Here is a 25,203-nt window from a genome sequence, read left to right on the forward strand (position 1 = left end):
ATACACGTACGTACACTACGTACGTGTGTATGCGCATACGCGGCTCGGTCCACGTAAAACCTGGGATTCCAGATTTTTCGAAATTAATGGTTCCGATGTACGGCGGTTCAAACGTATAGTCAATTGGCAAGATATTCGCTCAAATAGCGTTTATTCAATTGAAATTGTCGGAAAACGAAGTGGCAAAGATAGAATAAATCTGGTTGCGAATTTATCGTCCCATTTGAGGAAATCATGATCTCGATCTTTCATGACCCCTTGGGACAAATATCCGGATTTTTTTTTTTTTTTGTCAGAAATTCAAAATCACACCAACAGTCGGAGGTACGGAAGAAAAACTTTCCCGAAGCTTTTTCAGCCGTGTACGTTTCGCGTGGATGTGTGTTATACAGAGGTATCGTAGAAAATGAATTGTAGAGTATTGATGACTGATCCGACCTCACATCGCATATCTTGAAGGGAATTCTTATACCTGCCAAGGAGAAGAATTGATGCAGCGTGAGCAGGGGATCTTGCATATTTTGCATATCGGGTAGACACCGAATTGACTTTGATGGAGGAAGTGATTGGTTCGGGGTTGACGTTCGCGAGAGTCTTTTTGACGGATTAGAGCAATTTGGGTCATCTTTTGCAGGATACCTAAAATTGATCTTGAAGCTCCCATAACTTTCTTTATTATACCTTTATCCGGGTCCGTGCAAATATTCGCATAAAAATCCACGTGCATATATGTCCGATGAATTTTTCAACGTGTTGCCTGAATATGGTGTCAGTAAAATACGTCTGACTGGATTTTTATCGTCGAGCTCAAAGTGAGTCGCTCTGGTAACAGCGCGGGCGATGAATTACACGAAAAACTATGTATATCACAATGTCTCTCATGAGACGAACGAGAATTGGACATAAGACTCTGCAGAGCCGGGGGTGATAAAAGGTCAAACAGACTTCATTGCGAGTAATTACCTTCATCAAGGATCACTTCGAATTAAACTAATCTGCACTCATTACGCCGCATACTATCCACTGGCAAAGTAAAACAGCTGAATGAAGTTCGTTTCAAAAACCAATTAAAAGTCTCGGGGGACCTAATTTTTTCCCCCTTTTTTTTTTTTAAATGTTATTTGAATAGTTCAATACAAAGGAATAATTTTATTTTTCTCACAATTCGTAGAAAGTTTCGTGTAGAGTGTACAGAAGTTAAGAAAACTTCGATGTTTTTAATTTTTTTTAACAAAACCATGTCCCTCGAGGTCCTGCGTAACTTTCGATAATATTTTTCACAACACGTTGAAAAAAATTGTCGAAATTATAGATTCCTTGTACAAAGATGAGCTTATCAAAATTTTTGCTTATTTTTACTATTTTGACCGCCCCCGAAAAAATACATAAAAATGGAATTTCTCGAATTTCGCGATCTGCAGTGTAAACAGATGAAAGAGACGCTGATATTCAATACATATGTATACGAACGGAACTAGTGGTCTCAATTTTTTCTCCTCTGCCATAGATGTAGGTGAAAGCTCCAAGTTCTTGCAACGTGGACTTAGCCTCGGGCTCAGAGAAGACTTAAGGTCTGCCCTCAACAACGCCCTCCAAGATCCTATCGTACAGCGTAACCCCGGAGAAAAGGAGTAGACTAAGCCGGGTTTTAACCAGGGTGGGTACCATAGTCTGCAAAATTTTCCTGCGTTTGGTAACCCGCTTCAGAGATTCAAAACTCATTTGTTCCGCGACAAAATTGCCGTTACAATGCGGTGCCCACGGGGTCGAGGTCATGTGGGTATAACGAGCCATTGCTAATGTAGGCACCTATATTTTGAATTTTAATTAAAAAAAAAAAAAATTTCCATCGATAAGTTACTCGGAAGATGTAATACTACAAATTATAAAGTACAACGCGAGGAGTACTCTTCGCCTTTTTCGTTCATTTACAATATAACGTTTCAGCGAGCTACGAAAGTAGATATTTCCACGTTTAGTATACCTATACATGTACTGCGAAGACGCTTCGTTTCGCAGCAGCAGAATTGTCTAATTAAAACTTCAAGCGGCGTTGAATGCATCGGTCAAAATGAGAAATGCCGGTAGTATCTGCAGATACGGTATTGCAATTCTTCCCCTCGGTATACCTTCGTACCTTATATACCTATAGCATAACGAATAAAAGCTTTATACACCTACGCGCGGAGTGAACAAATGAAACCAGCAAACGCAATGTATCTATACCATAGAATTCATAGAATGTTATTCTCGGAGGATGATTTCATAGTGGAATGCAAAGGTCTCGCGAAATTTTATCCACTTAATCGAATCAACTTCGTCGCGTGCAAGCATATCGTACACCAAAATATGCCAAGCGAATGCCGCTCGTACCTATATGGGTTTTCTGGCGTACGTAAGTGTTCGTTATTTTTTCCAATCGAAGCATCATTCGATTGGAATTAGAAAAAAAATGTAGCAGGATTAATATTTGACATTTGATACACGTATTGAAAAAGTGGGTCGTCAATCTCAATTTGTGGACCGTTGCAGGTACAGGTTGTGAATTGAAAATTGATCGACTCACCTCTACGGAGTATCGGTATAGCAAAGACGGATATATATTTGAGCGAATCTCGGAACGTTCGCCAATGTGTATGTGTATGTATATGTATACAGGTGAGTACAAACAATCAATTTAGCAAAACGAAAGAGGCGTGGCGCGTAAGAGAAGGTTATCCCGGAATGCTTCAACCCTCTCGTTTGCGTGTATATACCGATATACCGTATCAAATCCCCTACTCAATTCTAAAACCTAACCTTAACTCAACGGGAATCCCTTTCCTATCCCTGTTGGATCTTGTCAGCGTTACAGGCAAGAATGAAGTTCCCTGAGATTCGGAGGACTCGATTTCTCCCGTGGGAATCGGCATTCAATTCCCGTGGACATTTGTCAACTGCGCAGGGTGATCTACACCACCATCTTTTCCCACCGTCGATGCTCCCCAAATGGTACGATTACGGACGTTCCCTTGAAAAATACTCGATTATTAAGCCGTCCAAAAATTCGAGAAGTTTAATACGACCCCCCGACGGCGCTTGGTGAGGTAGAGTTTCCACCAAATTATCTGTATAATGTATATGTTCCACCTCCGTAGTCGAGATCAGTGGTGAAATTTCTCTACGAAATCGTCCATTCGTCAAGTTAACTGCAGTTTATCTGTAATTCTGTATACTTCCGTTTCTGTCCCCAGACCCCATGTAATTTGCGGACTTTTTTGCTCCCTTATTACTGGTATATTACCTACTCCTGTATCTGAAGACCGTCGGTGTATATAGGCCATAAACAGTACCTATATACTTAGGTAGATGTATATAGCCATGTAATCAGCACGGTAAAATAGTTATAGGGAATGCCCCCTGAAGAATGTTCCAGTAATTGCATTCCTTGCCTTACCCGTATCTCTTTCTTTCGCTGAAAGCGGGGAAAGGTTGTCGACTTCCAACATTATACAAAATCTTAATTCATTTTGACGTGGTTCCCACGCGGTAAAAACCTATAAAACCCCCATGGTTTTGCGGTTTCCATGTGTACATATATTCACATGAATTTCGAGAGTGGTTATACCCCATAATATCAATGCTCTGATCTCCTTACATAACCGATTGCTACAAAATTTTAGGATCTATCTTATCTTTCGAATGACCTCTACGTCCAATCAATCTACATTCGAGGTTTCCGAGTCGATACCACAGAGACTTTACTGTCAATCAGAAAGATTCAGCTAATACAATATTCAAGTCCGCTCACATCTTCAAGAATTGATGTCAGATCGTGTCGGCTGAATTATTAACACTTGACACCTCATAGGATTCCGCGAAGATCCTGTCGGATGCATTCCAGTAGTAATGTACCCCGTGTGTGACCGACATACGTGCAAAGAGCGAATAGATTCCTTGAATAGTCATTGTAGACAGGTGGTAGGGATTCCATCTTGGAGGAGTTGAGAGTCCTTATAAACGTGCAGAAGTAGTGGATCGGTCTCAAGAGGTTACGAGCGAATTCGAGAAGGAAAATTTTCTTGAACGCGTATACCTGTACATTTGGATAGTGTACACGTATTCGTATCTATTATACGTATTATATAGGGTGACCCATTTAAAATGGGTTAAATTTTGTTTCTGTTTCTCTCGAACTCCGGTACCAAATTCAAGCAGGTATACAAGAGGATTCCCATTATAAGTAGAAAAAAAACCTCAAGATTAGTGTTCCCTGGTTCCAAACTACTCGTACAACTTTGGTTTGTAAAATTTGTTCATCCGACTAATCATTAACAAAATAATCGAGCTCTTTGTGCTCGAAATAACATGCAACGGCGTATCGTCCCCTTTCTGCGTCAACTTCGTATCTACATTATTTTCAAAATTGAGATCGCAATATCGCAAACAGACATTTTTTAAAACATTCATCATTTTTTTCGTATCTACATACATTGCATGATTTCATTGTTTTACATTTCTGCGATTTTTTTGATACTATGTATTTTGTGAAATGTAATTTTCGCAGTGACGTGGTTAAAGCAGGAAGGGGACGGTATTTCCAGTGCTAAGGTGTCGGATGAATTCAGGTCTCCGGAGGAGAAAGATTGATTTTTCAATTTTGTTTAATTTTATTCTTTGCAGAGGATCCGGCGAATGAGATTCGACAAAAGAGAATTACGTGAGAGATGTCCTCTGGGGGATATTACCCCCGACGAAGACGAAGGTACGCCTTATATGATGAAAAGGTATAGATACCCTTATATCTTTACATAATACCGAAGGAAAACCTGTTGGTTACGATTCTAGAACATTTCTTAGACGCCGATCGTATATCCTTTTCCCAGTAAAGGATAATATTGAAATGATGAAAACATACCCTATCCTTACCATTGCATTCATTTTTTCCATACAATAAAATAGTGCTTTCATGTACTGCGCTTTATTGGATCACCGAGCGAATTAAACGAATCTAGAGAAACTACACTGCTCCACCTATATACTTTCCTATAGAACGGTTCAATTTACCTAGTGGTTCAATATACCCTTATTTTTCCCTTATATATATTTCACGTGATAGATAGGTTCATACATATACAGGTATCTATGGAGATCATATATATTTCTCCAATATTCTATGAATGCTGAATTGCCTCTGGGAATCTCAGTGCTTGCACAGTAGGTCCCATAATACCGTATGAGAGAAATCCACCTCAGTTGTTTTTCATAAATAATATATCGACGGTGAAAGAAAAAAAAGAAAATGAAATCAAGAATTGGGAATTGGGAATTGATTTTTACACGCTAACCGACGTCGGTATATTACTGACTTCCTGCTGGTGAAAAAAGTAGCCACCACCTCAGAATACCGGCAAATTCGCTCGGTTTGACGAGTACCTCGAAGTCCTTGACTTGTTTCATTTCGGCGATGAATTGGACAGCCGAACGAATTCGGACAAGGGTGCGAATCAGCTATGAGAACCCAGCCAAATTACGGGGCGGTGCGTTGTTTATACGTGATCGACACGAGTTGTCAAAGAGTACCAGCCGATCGTTGATATTCAGATTTTTTTTCTCAACGCGACAACAGCGGAAAAACACGCATTGTGAATGTAGTGTAGCGTGGTGTGCAATACCCGTCATACGTCATATTCTATAAAATAGATTTCATCCCGGAGATAATTGAGTAATATAAGTGAGATATCAATAAAATTGGAATAAATAAAAGTAAATTTGCGGGCCAAAAAGTGACTTTAGTGGGAAGAAAAAAACTATAAACAGAAAAAATTACGTTTACGCGAATATATCTTGGCATTACAATCCCTATAGCAATACCATACTTCGTGTATTTCTGATTGGTTTACCGATTCTATCTTTGATTGATTTGATCGGTCTGAAGTATATTCATCTTTTGAAGATGCTCCTGAAACCTTCCAAATCCCCCCACTAGGGCTCCGCCCTTAAACCGATCCTTTGTATATTATTTTAAACAATATCATATTTGGGCTGTTAAATTCGATGCCTTTCATAACATAACCTGTATATTGTAGCGTTGTACCGTCGTAGGATTATTTTAAAAACTGAAGTCGGCTAAAAAATAGTATATATGCCCCACTGATGTTCACCTCGTTCTCGAGCAGCAAACCTCGCACTCGGCGAAAATCACGCACTTTCCTCCCTAGCAGCATAATGTACCATTTCAATATCAAGTAAGGAGCCCGATTAATTGTTTGGCCGATAGAGGGCGAATCATAAAGAGGCTTGCCCGTAGTAAAAAGGAAACAGGTCGGATCTATAATGAGCCCGATTTTCCGCACAAAGAGTCTTGACCATCGCCTCCATACCTCCGGCGTTTTGGTGATACAAGTTGAAGTTACTGGCATCGCGGAGAAAACTTCGGTCTCTCTGCCTGTCCGGAGCTCTAACCGTTCTATTTCTAGTACCTTAAAACTGCATTGCGGAATAGACACTGTGACATTCCCTTAAATTCAAATCTTGATCCTAGGATGAAATCATTTTATAAACTAAAGGTCGTATGCAATCCTCTTTGGTTAAAACATTGAGGTCTGATTGAATTCCCTCCTTGTTATAAAAAATCAAATCGGATAATCCCTAAATGAAGATATCTTTCGTAAAAATAACAATGACCAATGACTGTGTCATTCTGTCAATTTGTTATTAGCCTAAATAGCTCCCTAATCTTAAGCAAATGTTTATAATTTCTCACATCTCTCCAATAAAACTGTTTTTTCCGAGTAAGCCCAATTATTCCCAATTTTTTCTGTAAATCCTTCCTTCCTACGGTTAGAACCTTGAGGTAATTCACCTTCCAGATTCTCATCCCGTGCACTTTTTGCGTCCAGCCCAGGATATATTTCTAAACACCTGAAGTATTGAGTCCATCAAATTAGTTGAATTTTCAACTTGGCGCCCATCATTCAGAATACCAATGTAAGCCGAGAAACGGCGAACAGCTACCGTCGTAAATGGGTATACTATTTTATGTTCGCCCAGGTCCTTTACGCGGAAGAAAGTTGTGCGCTTGAACTACGATTGGCATCTACTCGATATCCGAGAGAAAGATTTCCCGCCCACACAAATCTTCGAGATCGAATAATGCATGTGCTCAAGATGTGTCCATATACGTGTCATTGGGAATTCTCGGTTGAAAAGCCTGGGCGTGTATGCTCGCTGAAATTGGTCAATAAATCACTCATGTCACGCGTACCTTGTGTGTGTACCCATACGTACCTAACAATAAGATACATCTATAGAAAATGCTTCGATAATGTCGATACAGAAATCATACAGCACCGGAAACCAGCGTACGGAACTTTTACACATTCGACAAGAACGTGATTTTTTCACCTCCTATTTTATAGCACAAAATTTCGTCTATTCCGAATGGAATCCAGTCGCAATAATCGTCGTATAATAATGTACGTCACCGTGCGCTCGAAAACTCTTTGGAATTTTGCTCTCCACGTAACGCTGTTCACCAATACCCGAAACTGTTCTCGCTCAAACTCGCTGATTCTCCCAAGAGGACTTTCCGCGGAAAAGTGCGGTATACGTGTAGACATTATAACCATAACCGTACGTACGACCAAGTTATAAAATGGAAGGTACAAAGCCAGCAGCCGGCACATAGATAACGTGAGTAATATGGGTAGGTGAAGGTCCAGGTTAGGTACGGGGTAGTCGTACAGATACGTAGGTACGTAGTCTATAGCGGCGTGTATACCTATGGGTAAAGATAGGCACCGCGGAGCACGCGACTACAATGCGCTACGGCTATTATAAGTTTTTGCAATTTTCAACGCAACTATTTCTCAGCATGAGCGTATATATATCTGTACGAGGCGTATCTTTCATGCAGTCACTACAGTATGTATACCGAGCGTGGGGGGGGGTGGTGGTGGTGCATGGGCCAGAGATATACGGGAAGGAAAAGCAATATCAACCACAACGCGAGGCGTGCGTTGCACTGAAAAAGAGGGTGGTACTATTTGTCCGTCACGGTGTCTCGTTGCAAACCCCATATACACCGTATAGAGCTAGGATAGAAGTTCGTGCTGCAACGCGGCTGCGGTCAGAGAGACTGGCTACGTATTATACACGTACGCTATATAGATACGTATGCCAACCTAATATCTACCTGCATACGGTACCAGCGCGGACTACTCGCCGCGCTGCAGCTCTCCACCACATGAAATTGTTCCGGGTGCCAAGTTTCTTGTTCAGTTGCGATTCACAAGCGGTGCAAATTCTCCACCTGATACCCGTATAAACCCGCTAGTCGTCCGCCTTTCGCGACAACTGGTAAGGGTACCTCATAATATTTGACTCGGTCTTGCCGAATATCTCCGCTTATACTCAAACTTCGACTCTAATATACGTGTTCAACGAAATCAAACAAACGAGACACTTTCGTGCCTGTACATCAGATGGATAAGAGATGGGGAATATTTCGGGCCAAACCGAGAGCTGTGTTGACCAATTCGACTCACGATTTTTTTTATTTTACATTACCGGAAATAATGACTCGTTTGTTTTTTTTTTTTTTTTTTGTTTCAACTCAAATATATTCCTAGATAATTGACTCTCGATTTCAGAAGCAAATCTTTCCATTGAACCATCTGGAAAGGCAGGGAGAGAAAAAAATCCTTCGCTTGTTTGCCGCAAAATTATTCTCGATACAGCAAGGAAAAATTCAACGGTACTTTCCACAGCATATTCATTTTTCAAGTCACAAGCAGCACAAAAAATAAAAAAATTGTTTTAAAATGTATAAAATATTAATGATAATAAGAAGAGATCATTTCTATCCCGTCGTAACCGGCGGTAAATCCAGGGCAGAGGTAGTCATATTTTATTCTCACATCAAGCCCAGCCCTCGGGGAAAAAGGCGAGGCTGCGGGGCTATAACGCAGGGGTTGAGGGAGGCAGACGAAAAGAAGAAACGAAATTACACCGTGCGAGGGTGGAACTAGCTGAGCGCCGTGGAAACCGGCTGGGTATTTCAATACCTATACTCGCGTAGCCGTACGATGAGTATAGGTATGTGTCTACTGCGTGTATCATACGTGACGTATACCTCTCGTGATTGTCGTATGAGCATGAGCCAAAATAAAGTCCAACGTAATTGTGCGTTGAATACGGTTCGCCGAATATGCTCAAATGCATCGGTAAACGTCGAGTATAGATACGCCCGTTTAGGTTGATTGTGAACGCTTTGCGGCCAAGCGCGCGTTTGGACAACTCTTTCGTGTGGCTGGGCCGCCTAAGAAAAGTTGTCCATGCGAGCTTTGGCCGCAAAACGTTCACAATCAACTTAACCGGGTGTACGTGAAAAAATCGAAATAACGATTCGACCTTTCTCGCATCTAAATCGGGTCTTTGCGATATCATTGTCGATTTTTTTTTTCTCTCGCGCATCGAGGATATATCGCACAGTTATTCGAGATCTTGTACCGGGTGACCCCGTGAAATTTTACCGATGTGTATTATACCGATATCATTTTTACGCGTGAACGGTTTGATTGGTTTATTGGACATTTGGAATGACAACTACCTGCGTGTATCTGATGTTCCGTATAACTTTCGCGAAAAAGTTCCCCCGTATATATCCTCTTACCCTGCGCAAGTACATTGCTCAGCGACTCCCGTTATACTTTTTTTTTCTCCTTTGACGGGATTTTTCTTTTTTTTTCTTTTCAATTTTTTTACTGCACGGCTGCATGCAGTTTTTCTTCTCCGGTATCCCTTAAGCAGGGAGAACCTGTGTGTTGTATCACCGGGAAAACACACTTAAGTTTTACGCAGATGTCTACGCGCGTTCTCATCCGACCCCTTTCAATGGCAGACGTATTGTGGGTGAAGTGACGCGAGCCAAGAGTTTTCAAATGTGTCGCGTGAGCCTTTTGAGGTCTAAGGAGCCGTTCTTTCGGTCTCTGTGGTATACACGTATCGTTGTATTGCGTAGCGCGAGCATAAGGCTGGTTTTGTCGCATCAGCCAATTTCGGAAATCCGACGCTCCGCGAACCTCGCAACTCCGCGCGTATAGGTGTAACGCTCGCTTAATGCGCGTGGTTGCCACCATCGATCTTACGTCTACAGCTTCGGGATTCAAGCTGAAGCATCACTCTTCGGTAACGTACGTCCAACTGCTACTGCCGCTGCACTTCCAGCATTCACCGAAATTACGGGGGTTGACTCGCGGAGATAACTGGCCGTAGTTTGCGCACCCAAAGTAAATCAGACTAACCAAACTCATCTATACCTAAGATACACTCGGAGGGTTGGTTTGTTGGCCGAACTGGACAAACCAAAATCTTGGAAATGGACCGCGAGTTTCATACCCTGTACGTATATGATGAGAAGAGAGTAATGTTTACGGTTTGAGTTAATTGGAAGATAAATGACCTGAAGCGGCATTCGAATTGATCTACACATTGCAGGTCACACATTGCCGTACGAATACATCGATTTAGGTTAGCTTTGGAGATGAATTTGTTGTAAGCGCGAAATTCATTTTTTTATATTTCACCTACGTATTGTCGGTCTTTCGTTGTTATTTGCACAGTCGTGTTTCGAGATGTGATTATTACTTTTCGGAATGCTTGGTTTTCATTGTCTGTGGAGAAGGATCGACGAGGCACGTAATTCTTACTGGGTAAAGGTAGCGGGATATAGCTTAGAATCTTGATGAGAATAGAGCGTGACATTTAAAAGAAGTTGAAAGAAAACAATGTCGACGGAAGTGAGGAAGGTGGAACTCCGCTAATTCGTTTACCTAGACGGGTATGCAGGTAAAAGGTAAAATGATAAATTAAAGTAGGCGGAGGAAACACTTTCCTACCGCAAAAACAACGCGCTTAAACTGCAAAATTATCAAACTTTCTAGACTAATTGTGAAACTTTCCGTAATATACAAAATCATTGGGATGAGGTAAGGCGAACCCGCTGCAGGCTTCTGCCCCTCGATGAAGTGAATTTACGTATACGCACGTATATATACGATGGGAGAATAACGAAAACTGCGCCGGAAGGGCATTCCGTTTGGCATCCGGCGATCTACTTTCATTCCGGCTTCGAAAATATCGATCCTCCTTATTATAATCGAATCTTTATCTAAATCGAAGTACGGACAGCTTCATTCTGAGCATCAGCAAATCGTCCAATCGAATCGCATCTTTTACGACGTAATGCACTCAACAGATAGGAACTCAGCCAAGATTGATTTTTGAAGAGTTTCGAAGCCGGATATAACGCTCGGCATCCGTGGAAAGTTTGCTTACGAATACAGGAAACGCGATGACGTAGCCGATACAAGAAAAGTTGACCTCCTTATCGTTCCAGCTACGATCGACACCCCTTTCCCTCTGAATTTTTATTATTATAAGTTTTCGTATTCGTTGGGAAACGCAATGTGAACCATTGATATCCATTGTACGGAATTTCATCTCATTTCCGTTGTTCTTAGGAATATCAATGCACGGGGTCTGCACACGCCTCCAGGAAGTTCTCCATTTTTCAGCTTCGTAGTTTGCGGAGCAACGCGAGAACCGTAAAAGGGTGGTGTCTCGCTGTTCAACTGCGATGCCGCCTTGACCGGATTCGCGAACGCTTCGATTCTCGCCGGTGCGAATTTAGCGGCAACAATTAATTCCGCTTGACGTTCAACACGAAATAAAAGAAGGAGAGAAAAAAATGAAAAATAAATTCCACAATGGGAATATCGCGTGCGATTCTCGGCGTAGACAAGATTTTTGAGTAGCAAACTACGAACGCGTTGATACGAGCGTTGAGGGTTGTTTTTTGATCGACTCTTTTTCACCCTCCGCGGCGTACGATGAACGTCTGGATTCCCCCTCCGTTTTGTAGGATTGCCTTTAGAAGAGCGCGAAATGCGAGCACCGAACACACAAGAGTTGAAATCACGAGAGATAACGACTCTTGTGTTTGCCTCGAAATTTTCTTTTCTCTCTCTTTTGTTTCGGAACAATAGTCGGTGGAATGTTCGGACGGATCGAATGTAACCAGATTTTGTGTGACGCGCGGGACGTTGATGGTGGTTCGTCAAATTTGTAAAGTGATTCGCTGACATGATCGTGAAATTTGTATTCCACCAGCTTCAATATTCATAAATCCGCTACGTGCAACGGCAATCGCGTTCTATTCCAAATAACAAATTTATTGTGTACGTGTTTCTGCTTTCTATGACTAGGAACGGGGGTATGTATTTTACGCGCGTAACTATTCGAAACTTGACTCCCAGTCCGTGCAGCACAAGAATCTCGAGCACCACGAATGATATACAAATGAAGCCTCCGTATCTTCGAGTCTTGACACGTGATGCGCACCCTTCATCTCAGCCGTACGATGTACGTACAACCCGACTGAGGCTGCCCACTTCAAACATCGAAGTTCCACACAAGCAGCTAAGTAGCCAAGTTGTCTGTGGCAAAGTACACGATGTATATGTATACATGTGAGCATAGGGCGAAACTATCACTTCGAAATTTTCACTCGAGTTCACCTTCGGTCACGCATTCGCATTTGACCGATCGCTTAGTCTCTCGACGGTCGCCCGATGGATTATTTCCAATCGGGTCACGAGATATACGATGACTTTTACCGTTTCCGGAGTCTGATTCAGACTTTACGATTATTGGTTCCATACTCACAGCGTCATCGAGATTCTTCGAACTTTGCAACGTGGTCGGGAAGTCTTACCGTTAGTCTATAATTTTCGTGGAGAATGAAAGCGATTCATCGGAGTGGTTATTAAATGAAGCCCGCGCGCGTTTTTTGACAAGGGTATTCTTTTTTATTTTGGCGGTAAATTTTGGCTGGGCTCACTTCGACTTTTGTTGGCTTCTATAGATTCGATGTCGTAATGCGGGTACCTCGGGTTAGCGTTAATTTTTCATTAGGAAGAGAAAAGAAGAGAAAATAAGTCAAGTTCGTCTGATTGCACGAAAACATCCTTAGGGGGGGTTTCGCGCTATTTAATGAAGCGGGGTTCTAACTACACTCGACCAGTTTGACCGTGGAAGTAAATAAAGGTGCGGTAATATCTACCGGTTCGAACGAGGCCCTTGGTCGCAATCGTCGTCAGCGAAGCGCCGCTCTCCACCCTCCGTACGATGGAATTTCGACCTGACCTGACCTGACCTGACCCTGATCTCGCCCTCGCGGGGGTGCCATTCAACTTAGATTAAATATGAAGAAGATCTAATGAACGCCTTTCCTTTCCCTTCGCTCTCTTCTCAGTTCCCCTTTCGAATGCTCTTTCAAGACGGGTTGATAATAATGGAGGTAGGCCTACGGATAAAATGGATAAATGGAACAGCGAGGGAACGGGGGCGCGTCAACTTTCGAAGATCTTTGCTCACGTCCTAGTGCGAAAGCGTACCGCATCGATACCCCGAGCACGCGCTATATTAATGGTTTTAAAACAAGTGGAATCCATTAATCAGCAATCGCCGGGTGCGGGGAATTTTTATTCGGTTGAAAAAAAAAGACGTCTCGATTTTCAGAAATAAACTGATTTTAAAAAGTAGTAACATCGAGAGAAAACCTCATTCTTTTTACCCTCCCTAATCTTCATCCAATATTTATCCGGAATTGGTTTCGATTAAGGGGATTCCTGGCCCTTTTAGCGTTTCTGAACACGACCGCTCGAATTCGGCTCGGCTGGAATTCAAGAGCAACAGCTTGATTCAGGGGTTGACAAGCATCGTCGATCACACACGCCTTGCCGACTGTTCTTCTCCGGAATTCTTCCTTAGCTCGATCCCTTTTTCCTTCGCAATTTTCACGTATGTCGGCCCGTATTCGTTTCGGGTACAACTTCGTCCGACCTTACGCCTCGGGTCCCGGTTCAGGGTGTGCCTACAAACTAGACGCGGGCTAACGGGCTCCTCTCGCGAGTCCCTCTCACGTTCTCTCACTTGGCCCGAGTGTTTTCGATCAGTGCCGGTGATCGATGACTGACAATTAGATGAGTCGCCCCTCGCGACCACCGCCTCGTGGCCGCCACGCTCGACCCTAGGGATTTGTCGAGGGGCGGCTCTAGGTGCGGAGGTGGTGCCACAGTTGGACCGCACGCAATTAAATTCTCCCTCGAGAACAGCGGAGGGAGAGTCCTACACCTCAGGATTGATGGGTATCCGCTAATCAATTCCCCTAATTGAAATTAGCGATGAGACTCGCATGGAAGTTCAGAGCGCGCTCGCTGTTAGCGTATCGAAATCATCGCGAATGTGCGCGCGAGCCGCATTCGAAGCGCGCTATTTTCGATTAGTAACTCGAGTAAGAACACATTCGTCGTCAATGGAACGAAATCCCTCGAGATTTTCGTTGAATTGGAATCCCGCTGCAAATTTCAGTGTTTCATTCATTTTCCATGCTCATTGTCGATCGGTGTAGAGCCGTACCCCGTTCGGGTGCATTTTCAGCTCATGGCTGATTCGGTTTGACGACATCTCTCTCCAGTCGTAAGAGTGAGTGGAGCGTACTGCGGTATTATCCCAGACCGAGGATAACCCCTTAAACGCAACGGTGCCTCGAGGCAAGTGTACAGTCCTGTTGTGATACGTTAGTCTGTCTGACTAACGACGTTAACGCTCATCCGAGATCCGGGAGAGGGCGGTCCTCAGACGGGCGAAGATCAGATGTTATTTTACATTTGGCCAGACCTGTTGTCTCAGCCAAGTGACCTAATTTAACCTGCGATAGTAATGGTGACACGTTGCCGCTAAAAGCCTAGAATTATGCACGTGCGGTGAAATTACGTATAATAATAATCAGGGATTGATCGATCGACCAATCCGTCAATTGATACAAAGTTACTCACACATGTGATAGAGGACCAGGTCATCGGTGCTCCCGTTGTACTTTTGGAAGGCTTTGTTCGTTGGTGCGAAAACGGTAACTTGCCTGAAGGATAGAGTATTGTTGGCGATTTGACTTGATTCCAATAGTTGATAAAACTGCAACAAACGAAAAAGTTGTTTTAATGAAAACGTGGGGAGAATCGGTGCATCAACATTTGATTGATCATTGATGATAAGGAATAATATGATCTCCGCCTTGGCTCAAGTCGGATGAAAAATAACTTCAATTGACTTATTTGGATTTATTCGGCAGTTGAGCCGGTTCAAATTTAGTCTCAATTCAAGGTTGGATCGAATGAAATCGGCGTGAAACGTTAATTATGTCGCTGGTAACAATCACGTGTATTTAAATTCACATGAACTCTGGCAGCTCGAGTTTCAGCTTATAATTACAGCGCAGTCTGTACAGCTGAAAGTAACTAAATCAGCGATATCGACAAAGGAAAATATGAAAACCGAGGATATAACGGTTGAAAAAAAAAAAAACAAATAATTTCGCACGTTATTAATGTTTTGTCATGGGAAAGATATTCAGCGCGAGAGAATTGGCAATTCCAACTGTGTTCAATCTAAGGTCGAACGCACGCCATAGCATCGGCTGATTTACTAGATACGCTCAACGTTACCAGATTAAAATCTGTCGCCCTCTTGGAAAATATCTTACCCATTTTACACTCCGGTTCACTTCAGCGTGTAAACACGTATACGTATACGTGTATCCGGACTATGCAAGCTACGCTGCAATACATCCAAAGACGAGTTCATGAGTTTAATCGGTTCAAGTAATAGATAGAGCCTTCAGCTTCCATTAGCTCACAGTAACAGTCTGAAGAATTTTTAGCAAAATTTACGGAGATCAACAAGCTGCTTCTCAACGTCCCGTAAATGAGACGTCAAGGACAGAAAGTAATGACAATCAGGTTTCGTAACACCGATAGTCCTTGTCGCTGCAGGACATTTGTGACGGCTGTCGTTCGTCGAAACGAGAAGGCAGAAACAGCTGCCCGGCAATATCTCGTTATATTTTTCCCTAGTTTTCAAAATTCTTCACAATTTTCGAGCATCTAACGCACGCTTGTTTTAAATTCAATTGAACGAAAGGGAATTAGAGAAAATAAAATGACACCTCGATCTCAATAAAACAGATTATCTCGAAAATGTGGCTGTAGCGGTGCGACCCGCCGCTCGTGACGTAAGCCCGCCGCAAAGGTTTTAATGTTTGCGACCTACATAATTGTACGCCTGTACAGGTTAAAATTATCGTCCTTTGATCTTCCGACAAGGGATAGAAGGGCCCTTATCCGAAACCCCGTAGAGTCGCGTTATCTATGCCCGACACGTAGAGTAGGTATAACAGGAATCCTCGCGAACTGAGAATGAGCTAAGAAGTTGGGGTGAACGTGCGACTGGTGGATTAACGACAAATATGTTATATACACCCAATTCTCGATCTGGGTATAAGACATCGCACCGTATCGCATCCACAATCGGTATCACCCGATGGAAGTCGAAGGCGCGTTGGATATAAGATAAGAAGATATGAGATGGATACAAGATCTCATTGTCATTGTTGGAGGATACATCGTACGGTAACACATACATAATATACAAGATCCTGTATACAGAAAATATATCTCAGATTTCTGCTCTTTAGATCGTGCGGGCGGGGGTGGCGCAAGGCGTTTTCTATGGGTATACACAGCGCACAGCTACCGTTATACCTGTACGAGAAAACGTGGATTACAGTACACGTAAACGTATTTTGTTACTTCGTTGAAAAGGTCTGCGGCGCGGCGGCGGCGGCGGCGGCGGCGGCGGCGATACGTGTTAAGTTTTTCGTTGTTCAGGTGTGCGCGAGGTATCGAGATGTGTTTCACGTATTCAATATAGGAGCTTGTTCTGCCCGCCATTGACGTATCGAGCATTTATTATACACAATGCAGCGTTCAACGGCGAATAAGGTGCGTAGTTATACGTACAGATATATATATCCGTAGGAACGTATAGAGCGAGCGCATCGTCTTTCTCTGACCTGCGGGGCATTTTCCGCCACGTTACTCGCGCCGTTGCGGTGCTGCACGTACCTACAACCGACTTTTCTTCGGTATTGGCTTCATGCTGCACAGGGAATTACACAGCGCCAAAGTATTCCGTTATCGAACTCCAGCTGTAAGAGACGGCAAAATAATACCCGGTATTTTTTCTATTTTTTTCTATTTTTTTTTTTTTTTTGCTCTCCAACTTTGACTGTACCGAGTTGAAAAGATAAATACGGCGGCGGAGTCAGCTGCGGAGAAACTGACTATTCTACTCCGGTTCCCCCCCCCCCCTCGAATACGTCATGCGCATAATAATTTGCTTGTGTAGAATATTTCAATCATACCTATATACTCATCGCGCGGTCAAATATGTTCCTATACATTGTCGTAACAAAAAAACAAGAAATAAAAAAAAAAGTCGCGGAATCGAAAGAGAGAAAAAAGAAAATATTTAATGACAGCTGGCAAAAAAAACTCGGGCAAAGAAAGAAGACCGATGCGGATCGGTCTCCCGTTATCTTTCCCGTCGGATTTCCCGAGCATAAGTTAAGTTATATAGCGGAGCTCGCTCATTCCGACATTCTTATATGCTTTTTCGTTGCGCCCGTACGCCGTCTGCAGGAATGCGAGAGCTACGTATATAGCACCGAAACTGCGTCACATCCGCTTTGTCCCCCAGCTTTCATATCCATCCGAACATCCGTTGCACGGACTCCTTGCTCCACACCCCCTGCTTTTATCCCCTTCCAAAATCCCGGAGCAAAGGAACTAACCTATCTATATAGACGGGAGAGGAGACAACCGCGTATCGCGTAGCCGCGACCCTCGCGTGTCCTCGGCATAAATTCTCATTTTCTCCGTGCAGAAAAGAGCTCCCCCGCCACGTCGCTTTTTTATTTATTCGTATTCATATTCATTTTTTATATATATATATATATATTTTTTTTTTTCTTTTTGTTTCGCGGCGGCGCAAGGGCCGCTTTTGTTCGTCTTCTTAACCCCGCGTGTGTATGGGATATGTACGATCGTTCGCGCGGGGTTATATGAATTTCTTTTTATCGCCACCGTTACGTCGCCGTCGTGTGCATGGAAGTCGAAATTCGGTGACGCGGAGGAAGGGTTCTACGTACCTCCCCCCGATTTTTTTGTCCCTATTTTTCGAGTTCTCATTTCTTTTTCCTCTTTCCATGGGTGTGTGTATATTATGATTATTATTATCACGGAGGTTGCAAGGCCGCGGAATATATCCTCGCAGTTTCGTCCCGCAACCATAATATTTACCGATTCAAAGCACGACCGAGCCAATGAATTTTGAGACCCTCTATCCGCAGAGCAGCTCCAAAGGGAGGATTTCGAGTCCACCACAAACCCGAGTCTGGTTACGCCTATACGACAACGACAAACACTCCTCTGCTTCGGTGACGACGCCACGCCTTGGTTTCGGCACGATTTCCATAGGTATACGATACCGTTACCAAGCCTGCCTCGTCTGCAGCCCTTTGTGGCAGATTAGCTGATTTCATGCCGTTGCAGGCCGCGTTAGATCCTCTCGCTTCAATCTCGGCACGTTCGAGATGCTACCTAGTGGAAGGTCAGCGGGGTTCATCGTATGAGGCGTAGCGCTGGCCGTACGGGGGCTCGAGGAAACTACCCGCTTTACGGATCCGATGATTTTCATTACTACCGTGAAAATTTGTAGAACTTGATCAGCGATTCACAATGAAAAAATTCAATTGTGAAATATTGAGAATTTTCTTATATCATGGATCAGTTTTCGGTACGTTTTTGAAAATATCATCATTGTTTTTGAAGATACGAGGCGTGAAGGCTAAGAGAAACTTTACGAACACAAACTGTAATTAATATGGTTTAAACCGTGTGAAAAAGAAATTTTTTTTTTTTTTTGGTTTTGAATGAATGTATCTTAAAAGTTTCTTTACCGTAAAAAAAAAATTCTCCAGAAATCGCCCCTCGATATCTCAAAAATTGCGCTGGCGCATAGGGAGTTCCTTTTCCCATTCAAAATACATTGAAAAAACATTAAATTTTTAATTATAAAAATAACTACACATAAAAATTTTTTCTATAAAGAAAGAAAACAGAAATTCTTATATCATTCTGTATGGTTTTTTAACGATAAAATGTAGGAAAAAAAGAATATCAAGAAATGTCTATAACTAAATCTTATCTACTTTGAAATAAATACAAAAAATTTTACAGATAAGTTTACGTAAACGTGACTTTATATATTTATTTATTTTTTTGATTAGGTCCTTCACTTTTTACAACTCTTGAAACTCCTAGTGGTCCTTCGCTACCCAGATCTGCAATATATCGAATCGGCCCGATATTTTATTCAGCTCTTGCCGAAACGGAGCTAATTGTGAACGGTACCACTCCGTGCGTTTTCGTCCACGATCGAAATCACTTTGGGTGGCAATGCAAGATATTTGATATCCACCGTACAAAAAATCGAGAATTTCTTGTTTCAATTTCTACTCTGCTTCGTTGAGCGGCTCGTTAATATCGACCATGTTGATTTTGCGAATATTTTTTTCAGTCTGCCATTCACCGTGCTCATTATTGACATGATTTCATAGACAGTTTACTAATGAGAATATCATTTTTTCGTACGGTAAATTTTTCATCACACAATATCTGCATTTCTGTATTTCATGTAGAGTATCTGAATATTTCATATTCACAGTACTAACTTTAGGTATTATTCTGTTAAATACTAATAAGGCGATATCAAACTTTGGTACGCCGCTACGAATAATTGCTTTTTCTCCGCCATTCTATCGAACGCTACTGTACCATTTATTAGGACAAAAAGTCTCTCAGTGTACCGATTCCTTCTGACTCTTTGAAAGTTGGTTCCCCTATTTCTCTCTCTCTCTCTCTCTTCACCCCTGTTCCCGTAATTGTTTATTTCGCAATTTTTTTCGCATTTCTACTCGCAACGTTCCCATCTTCTTTCATTAATTTCTCTATTTTTTTCTCATTTTTTTATTTACTTATTTCTCCATTCTTTATTTATTTCTTTCTTTTCTTCGGTTGATTTTTTTCCTCTCTTCTTCTGGCTCTCTCTCAAACCTCGTGCAAAGGGCTCCATTAGCTGGGTGAGCCATTAGCCGCTTCGAATCCCCGGGATGTTGTTTTTGTTTTCTTTTCATGTTTTTTTTTTTTTTTTTTTTTTTTTTTTTTTTTTTTGTTTCTCTCCTTATACAGGGCTGTAAGTTCTCTACAGCCAGAAGTATATAAAAACGAAAGAATGGGGAGAAAGACAGATGAATAAAGTAGTGCAACCGTCGTCGCGAGCTCGCGGATATTCCGTTTTTCGAACGGACTCATATAGGCTAACTTATCAGGCTTCCTGGCAACGAACTAACAACGCCCAAATTGTACGGCGTATACTATAGTTCGTATCTAATGAGTTACGGATGATGATAAATTAGATGTTTCAATTATTTTCAGCTCTGGATTTGAAATTCTCGTTTCTTGCGAACAGTTGCGTTACTTTTCCCCCCTCCGTTTCACGGAACTCGAAGTCGTACGTAACCATAGGAGCGAAAATATCGGACTGCGAACCGTGTGCAAGGGCTCTTCAGTTTCGCCGACTGGAAGGAGTGGCTATTAAGTATATTGAAAAAGGGGCGTCGGCTGTGAATACAGCGATAAGAAAACGATCCTCCAAGCTGTAAGTGTGGAAGAAATAGAAAGGAAAAAAATAGAAAAGGCGTGGAAGGTCTCGGTCGTAATAGCCATTAGATTAATCTTCGGGGTAACATAGTTCCGAGTACAGATATAGCTACAAATAAATCCGGAACGTGAGTTCGGTGATCTCGAGCGTACGAGGAGTTGTAAAATCAAATGAAATTTTATGCAACTGTAAAATTCGGTGCGGGGATGAAAAAGAGAATCGCGGCTGCATATTTTCGTTCTTGTTTCAATGGTTTTTTCATTCCGCCCATGATCCGTATGGGAACTTCATTTTTCACGATCCGCATCGGCGAAAAAGAGATATTGAAACTCGTGTGGAAAATAAAACGCGATGTGCGCGCAATAGGCAACATCTGAAACGAAATATACGTTGGTATCGGGTAAAGAGCTCGGCGGCAACGACTGGATTAATTAAAACAACACTCCTCGACTGGTGGTCCAAGTTGGTAATATCCCTCCTCTCGGCGGGCAGACGTGCTAATGAAAATTATTAACGAGAATGCCGCGCCGTGAATATCGAGGTGAATATCCTTCACCGTGTACGTAATTATGCATTGCGTTATTCATCGATCAACATATTCGCGGTAATTCCAATTTCGTAATTATCTCTAAACGATCCCCGCTCCCCGCGTAGAATCAATCGGCTTTCGTTCAAGCGAAACAGCTTCCGCTGCATGTGATTACGTATCTTACGAGAATTGTTATCCCAGTTCAGCTAATCGATATGCACCTCCGTTAATATTAATTCTGAATAATTTCGTAGCCGAGGAGTGCGGTTTTTTAATTTAATTTTTTTTTTTTACTTTTCCATTTTACAGGACTATATGTATAACGTGCCGAGTTCGATACACTGAGACCGCGAGCTTTTCAAAATTGACCGATTATTATCATCATTCGGACGTGTAAGCCGCGTACTCGTATATCGAGTGATATAAATATATACCTATATTCGGAATTAGAATCCTGAGGGTATAATAACAGATGTACTCGACTCGCCCGAAACAATCCCTTTAGAAGATCCCTCAAGTTTCCCTGCGATGCATTTACTGCTATAAATCAAGATAGCTGGCGGGATGTTCCTAGGCAATACTACAGCCCCTACTATGTTCGCCCTTGTGAGTGCCTGACAAACCGGAAGAAGAAAAGATGGATGGTTATTGTTGGTTTGTAGAGCATGAGTCAGATATAGAAATTTCTACGACACGCGTTTCCGCGAAACTAAAATGCGCGATATAAAGATGACGACATGATGACGAATCGATCGAAATACCGGTGCTGTACAATCCATCCGGAATAATGAATGCGAAAAACTATCAAAACTAAAAGAAAGAAGACGATGTCGTAGAAAAATAGTTGCCGATGATTAACTGAAATTTTTAGTCAGATGATTTTTGAATCACAATTACAGCCATGTGGCGTCAGTTCAGGAAGAGCGAAAGAAAAAGGACCGTGCTAATTTCAATGGCGTTTGAAAGAGAATTTATAGCACACGATAGCAAAAGGAATAAGTGAACCAAACAAAAAAAAAAAAAAAAACGCACCGCGACCTTGAACTTGCTACAGTACGACATTCCATTTCGATATTATAAACAGGGCGAAACAATTTCATTGAGGTCGACGGACGGGAAAGAATAAAACACGTCGACGATACATTCCAATAAGCGGCGAAAAAAAAAAAGATGGACGGCGTCAGCATGGATTTTGGTTGAACGCGTGTCGTCTGTAGCGAAGATCCGTGAGAGAAGGTCTTTCTATTTCCCTCCCTTGCGTTCGAACGGCGTAGGTCTAGAAATAACTGGATGGCATTAGCTACTCCTCGAAGTAGTTAAGCCGGTGGGATGGATCCCTTTCGAGCTGAACGACAGTCGTAGCGAATCCACTTCGGTAGCATTGCTACACAAATTATAATTGCGCGAGGCGACGCTCTCCGTGAAACGGTACGCGATAGTTCCAAGCTTATATCACCAAGTGCCTGGGTAGGTAGACCCACCTCGATCGGTATGGCAACGAGACGACGATGTAATCTAGACTGAAAGGCCAAGAGGTCGTAATATTGCGTCGATATGCATCAGCTGTACACGTACCCATTGTACCGTACGTATTATTACATTGCGTGCAATTAACCAAATGAATGCTATCTCCGTTAACAAGAACATGCGACGATGATACCGGAGTGAAGAATTGCTGCGGAGGAAGGGCGTCGCGGCGGTGCCTGTACTCAAAATGTTGAATGTTGAATGTTGAACCACTTTAGCGCGTAGAGAGTGGAAGTTTGCTGTCTACGGGACATTTTATTCTTTCTCGATTGGACCGCTTTATTCGGTTAAAGCGGCGGATATTAATCATGTTTTCCCAGCTCGTATAGGTTATACTTTTTTCAGCGAGTCCGCAGCGAAGATCATTTTTTTAGCTTTCTTTGACGAAATAGGCAGAACGTCGTGAAATTTAGCTTTTGTTTTTGAAGCACGTATCAAGTTAGTGAAAAAACTGGTGACAACAAGTTGCGTTGACAATTTTGCGATAGAAAAAAAAAAGAAAGAAATAGAAGAAACTAATTACGTATGCGTCTACAGCGTAGTAGACTCGGTGGTACGAGTTGCGAGCGTTAAAATATAAAGGAAGATGCCGCCGGCTCCACTTCCCTTCGCCTGCACGTCGGTAGAAATGCGATTACGTGGTGCATGCGATGCGGTGTAGCCTAGTTGCCATTCGCTAGGGAACATGAGTTAGCCGAGTTGTCTGGGGTGTCGCCAACCCCGATGACAAGTCGATATTGAAAACGAGGTCGGTTGCTTATCCTCTTTATACGCTTATAGCCGTGCGTCGCATCCGCCGTGGGTGCAGCGGATGTCGGTGGCTGTTACTTATCTGAATTAAACTCTTCCGAATTCCAGGACATACGCGTATCTTCGGTCAACGTTCGTAAAAGCTGAGATTTTGACCGGAGCAATCTAGATTGCTAGATGCTTTCAAATTACGTACAGATATACGTTTCGCTGAAAAGTTTGTCGGTAAGTACAATTTTCACGACTGAATATTACATTGTGCATTTCTACATATTATATATTTGTATGTAATAACAATTTGAAAAAAATATTATACATGTCGCGTGTATATAGTGGAATACGAGGTGGAATAGCTAACTTCTTGACTAACTAATTACAAAGTTCCGCATCGTCGAAGTTTATTCAACTCTAAAGTAGTGTGAAACATTCGCAAGCAGTTTCATTATCGCAATAACCAAGTATGAGGTATACACGTGCGTTTTCTTCTGTTTTTTTTTTTTTTTTTTTCTAATCCTTAACCAAAACAGGCAAGAGTTCTTCGAAGCGGGTCGTCCATTATAATATTTTTTTTTCTTTCTTTTACCGATTGTCTTCAGCCACTTTTCAGTGTTATACCGACGAATCGGAGAAGTTTTAATTGGTCCAAAGTTGACAGAGCCCAAAGATATGCCGATCTTATCCCGCCCCTCCCCCAAGGAACTCGACTCGATTTACCTAACCCAACGAACATAACCGACGCATTTCCCCAAAGACGATATAACCGTACACTGCAACTACAAAGTAAAATAACATGGAAAATTGATGTAGACGAAGAGAGAAGAGAAAAAGAATCTCTCCGGGATCTATCGGTTGGGTTAGGTTGGATAAATTTCACCTATAGAGTTGTGGGAAAATATGAGCGATTGGAATGAAAATTGTTAGAAACGTTTGTGTTTACGATGGTTCGGGATGGTGCATGACACGATGTCTGCGGGATCGATCGTCCTAATGATACATCGTTAATCCATAAAAGTTCGGATCGTATATTTTCTTTTTACCCAACTCGCGGAAATCGGACGAGAACGCTTCGAATCACATACATATATCACCGTGTGACTTGTTACACCCTAATGATAAATTTCGATAATTTTTTTAAGTTCGGATCGGATATCAGAATAGCATTTCTTCAATGTTTTTCGATGTGTGGAATAATGTTCAATTCTTTCCCAACCATTTCAACACGATTTAACATGATTCTCGTGGGTTGGGTAAAACGAAGAAGATGCAAAAGTTCTTCGTTGGAAAAACCGGCGTGGAAGTTTGAAATTTCGTAACATTCATCAGCCATCCACGACGGTTCCGATCTGTATGTAAATAAACTCCGATCCAATTATTCGGAGTAACGTAGTATCACGGATTAGTGGCTTTGTAGATAAAATTACACCGCAGTTCGACTCCTTGACTCACAGTAATAGAACATCGAGCTTTTTGCAGACTTGGAAGTTTTCCGTACACTCGTGCAAGTATGTTGGGTTTTTCAATCATTATATTAATCTGCGATGAAAAAACGATTTCAATTTTCCAACTAATTGCACGTCACTCCTTCGCGGAAAATACTGTGCTCTCCACACGTCTCGAGAATTGACTTCGTCTCTTTTCAATCTAATTCGTTTTGCAAATTTTTTTCATCGTTCAAGGTGACGCGATTGGCCACTTTACATCGATCGGTTGAATTATGCCAGATTCCTGATCGA

General features: G+C 42.2%; 1 protein-coding gene and 1 long non-coding RNA gene across 8 annotated transcripts in view; one reads left to right on the forward strand and one right to left on the reverse strand.

The window, feature by feature from the left end:
• The window catches only part of LOC105684940 (fasciclin-1), a 218,304-nt gene that overhangs the window by 73,631 nt on the left and 119,470 nt on the right, over positions 1–25,203 (reverse strand). For all 7 annotated transcript variants that reach the window (XM_025746527.2, XM_025746525.2, XM_025746524.2 and 4 more), the window contains exon 2: positions 14,883–15,018. In XM_025746527.2, coding sequence (XP_025602312.2) covers positions 14,883–15,018 — 136 coding nt within the window. The remainder of the gene's footprint in view (positions 1–14,882; positions 15,019–25,203) is intronic.
• LOC125499939 lies at positions 16,493–18,833 on the forward strand. Its single transcript, XR_007277032.1, has 3 exons — positions 16,493–16,883; positions 18,293–18,419; positions 18,505–18,833. It is a non-coding gene; the product is annotated as an uncharacterized LOC125499939 (long non-coding RNA).

This window comes from Athalia rosae, chromosome 2 (genome assembly GCF_917208135.1).
Source record: "Athalia rosae chromosome 2, iyAthRosa1.1, whole genome shotgun sequence".
NCBI classification, from domain to species: domain Eukaryota; kingdom Metazoa; phylum Arthropoda; class Insecta; order Hymenoptera; family Athaliidae; genus Athalia; species Athalia rosae.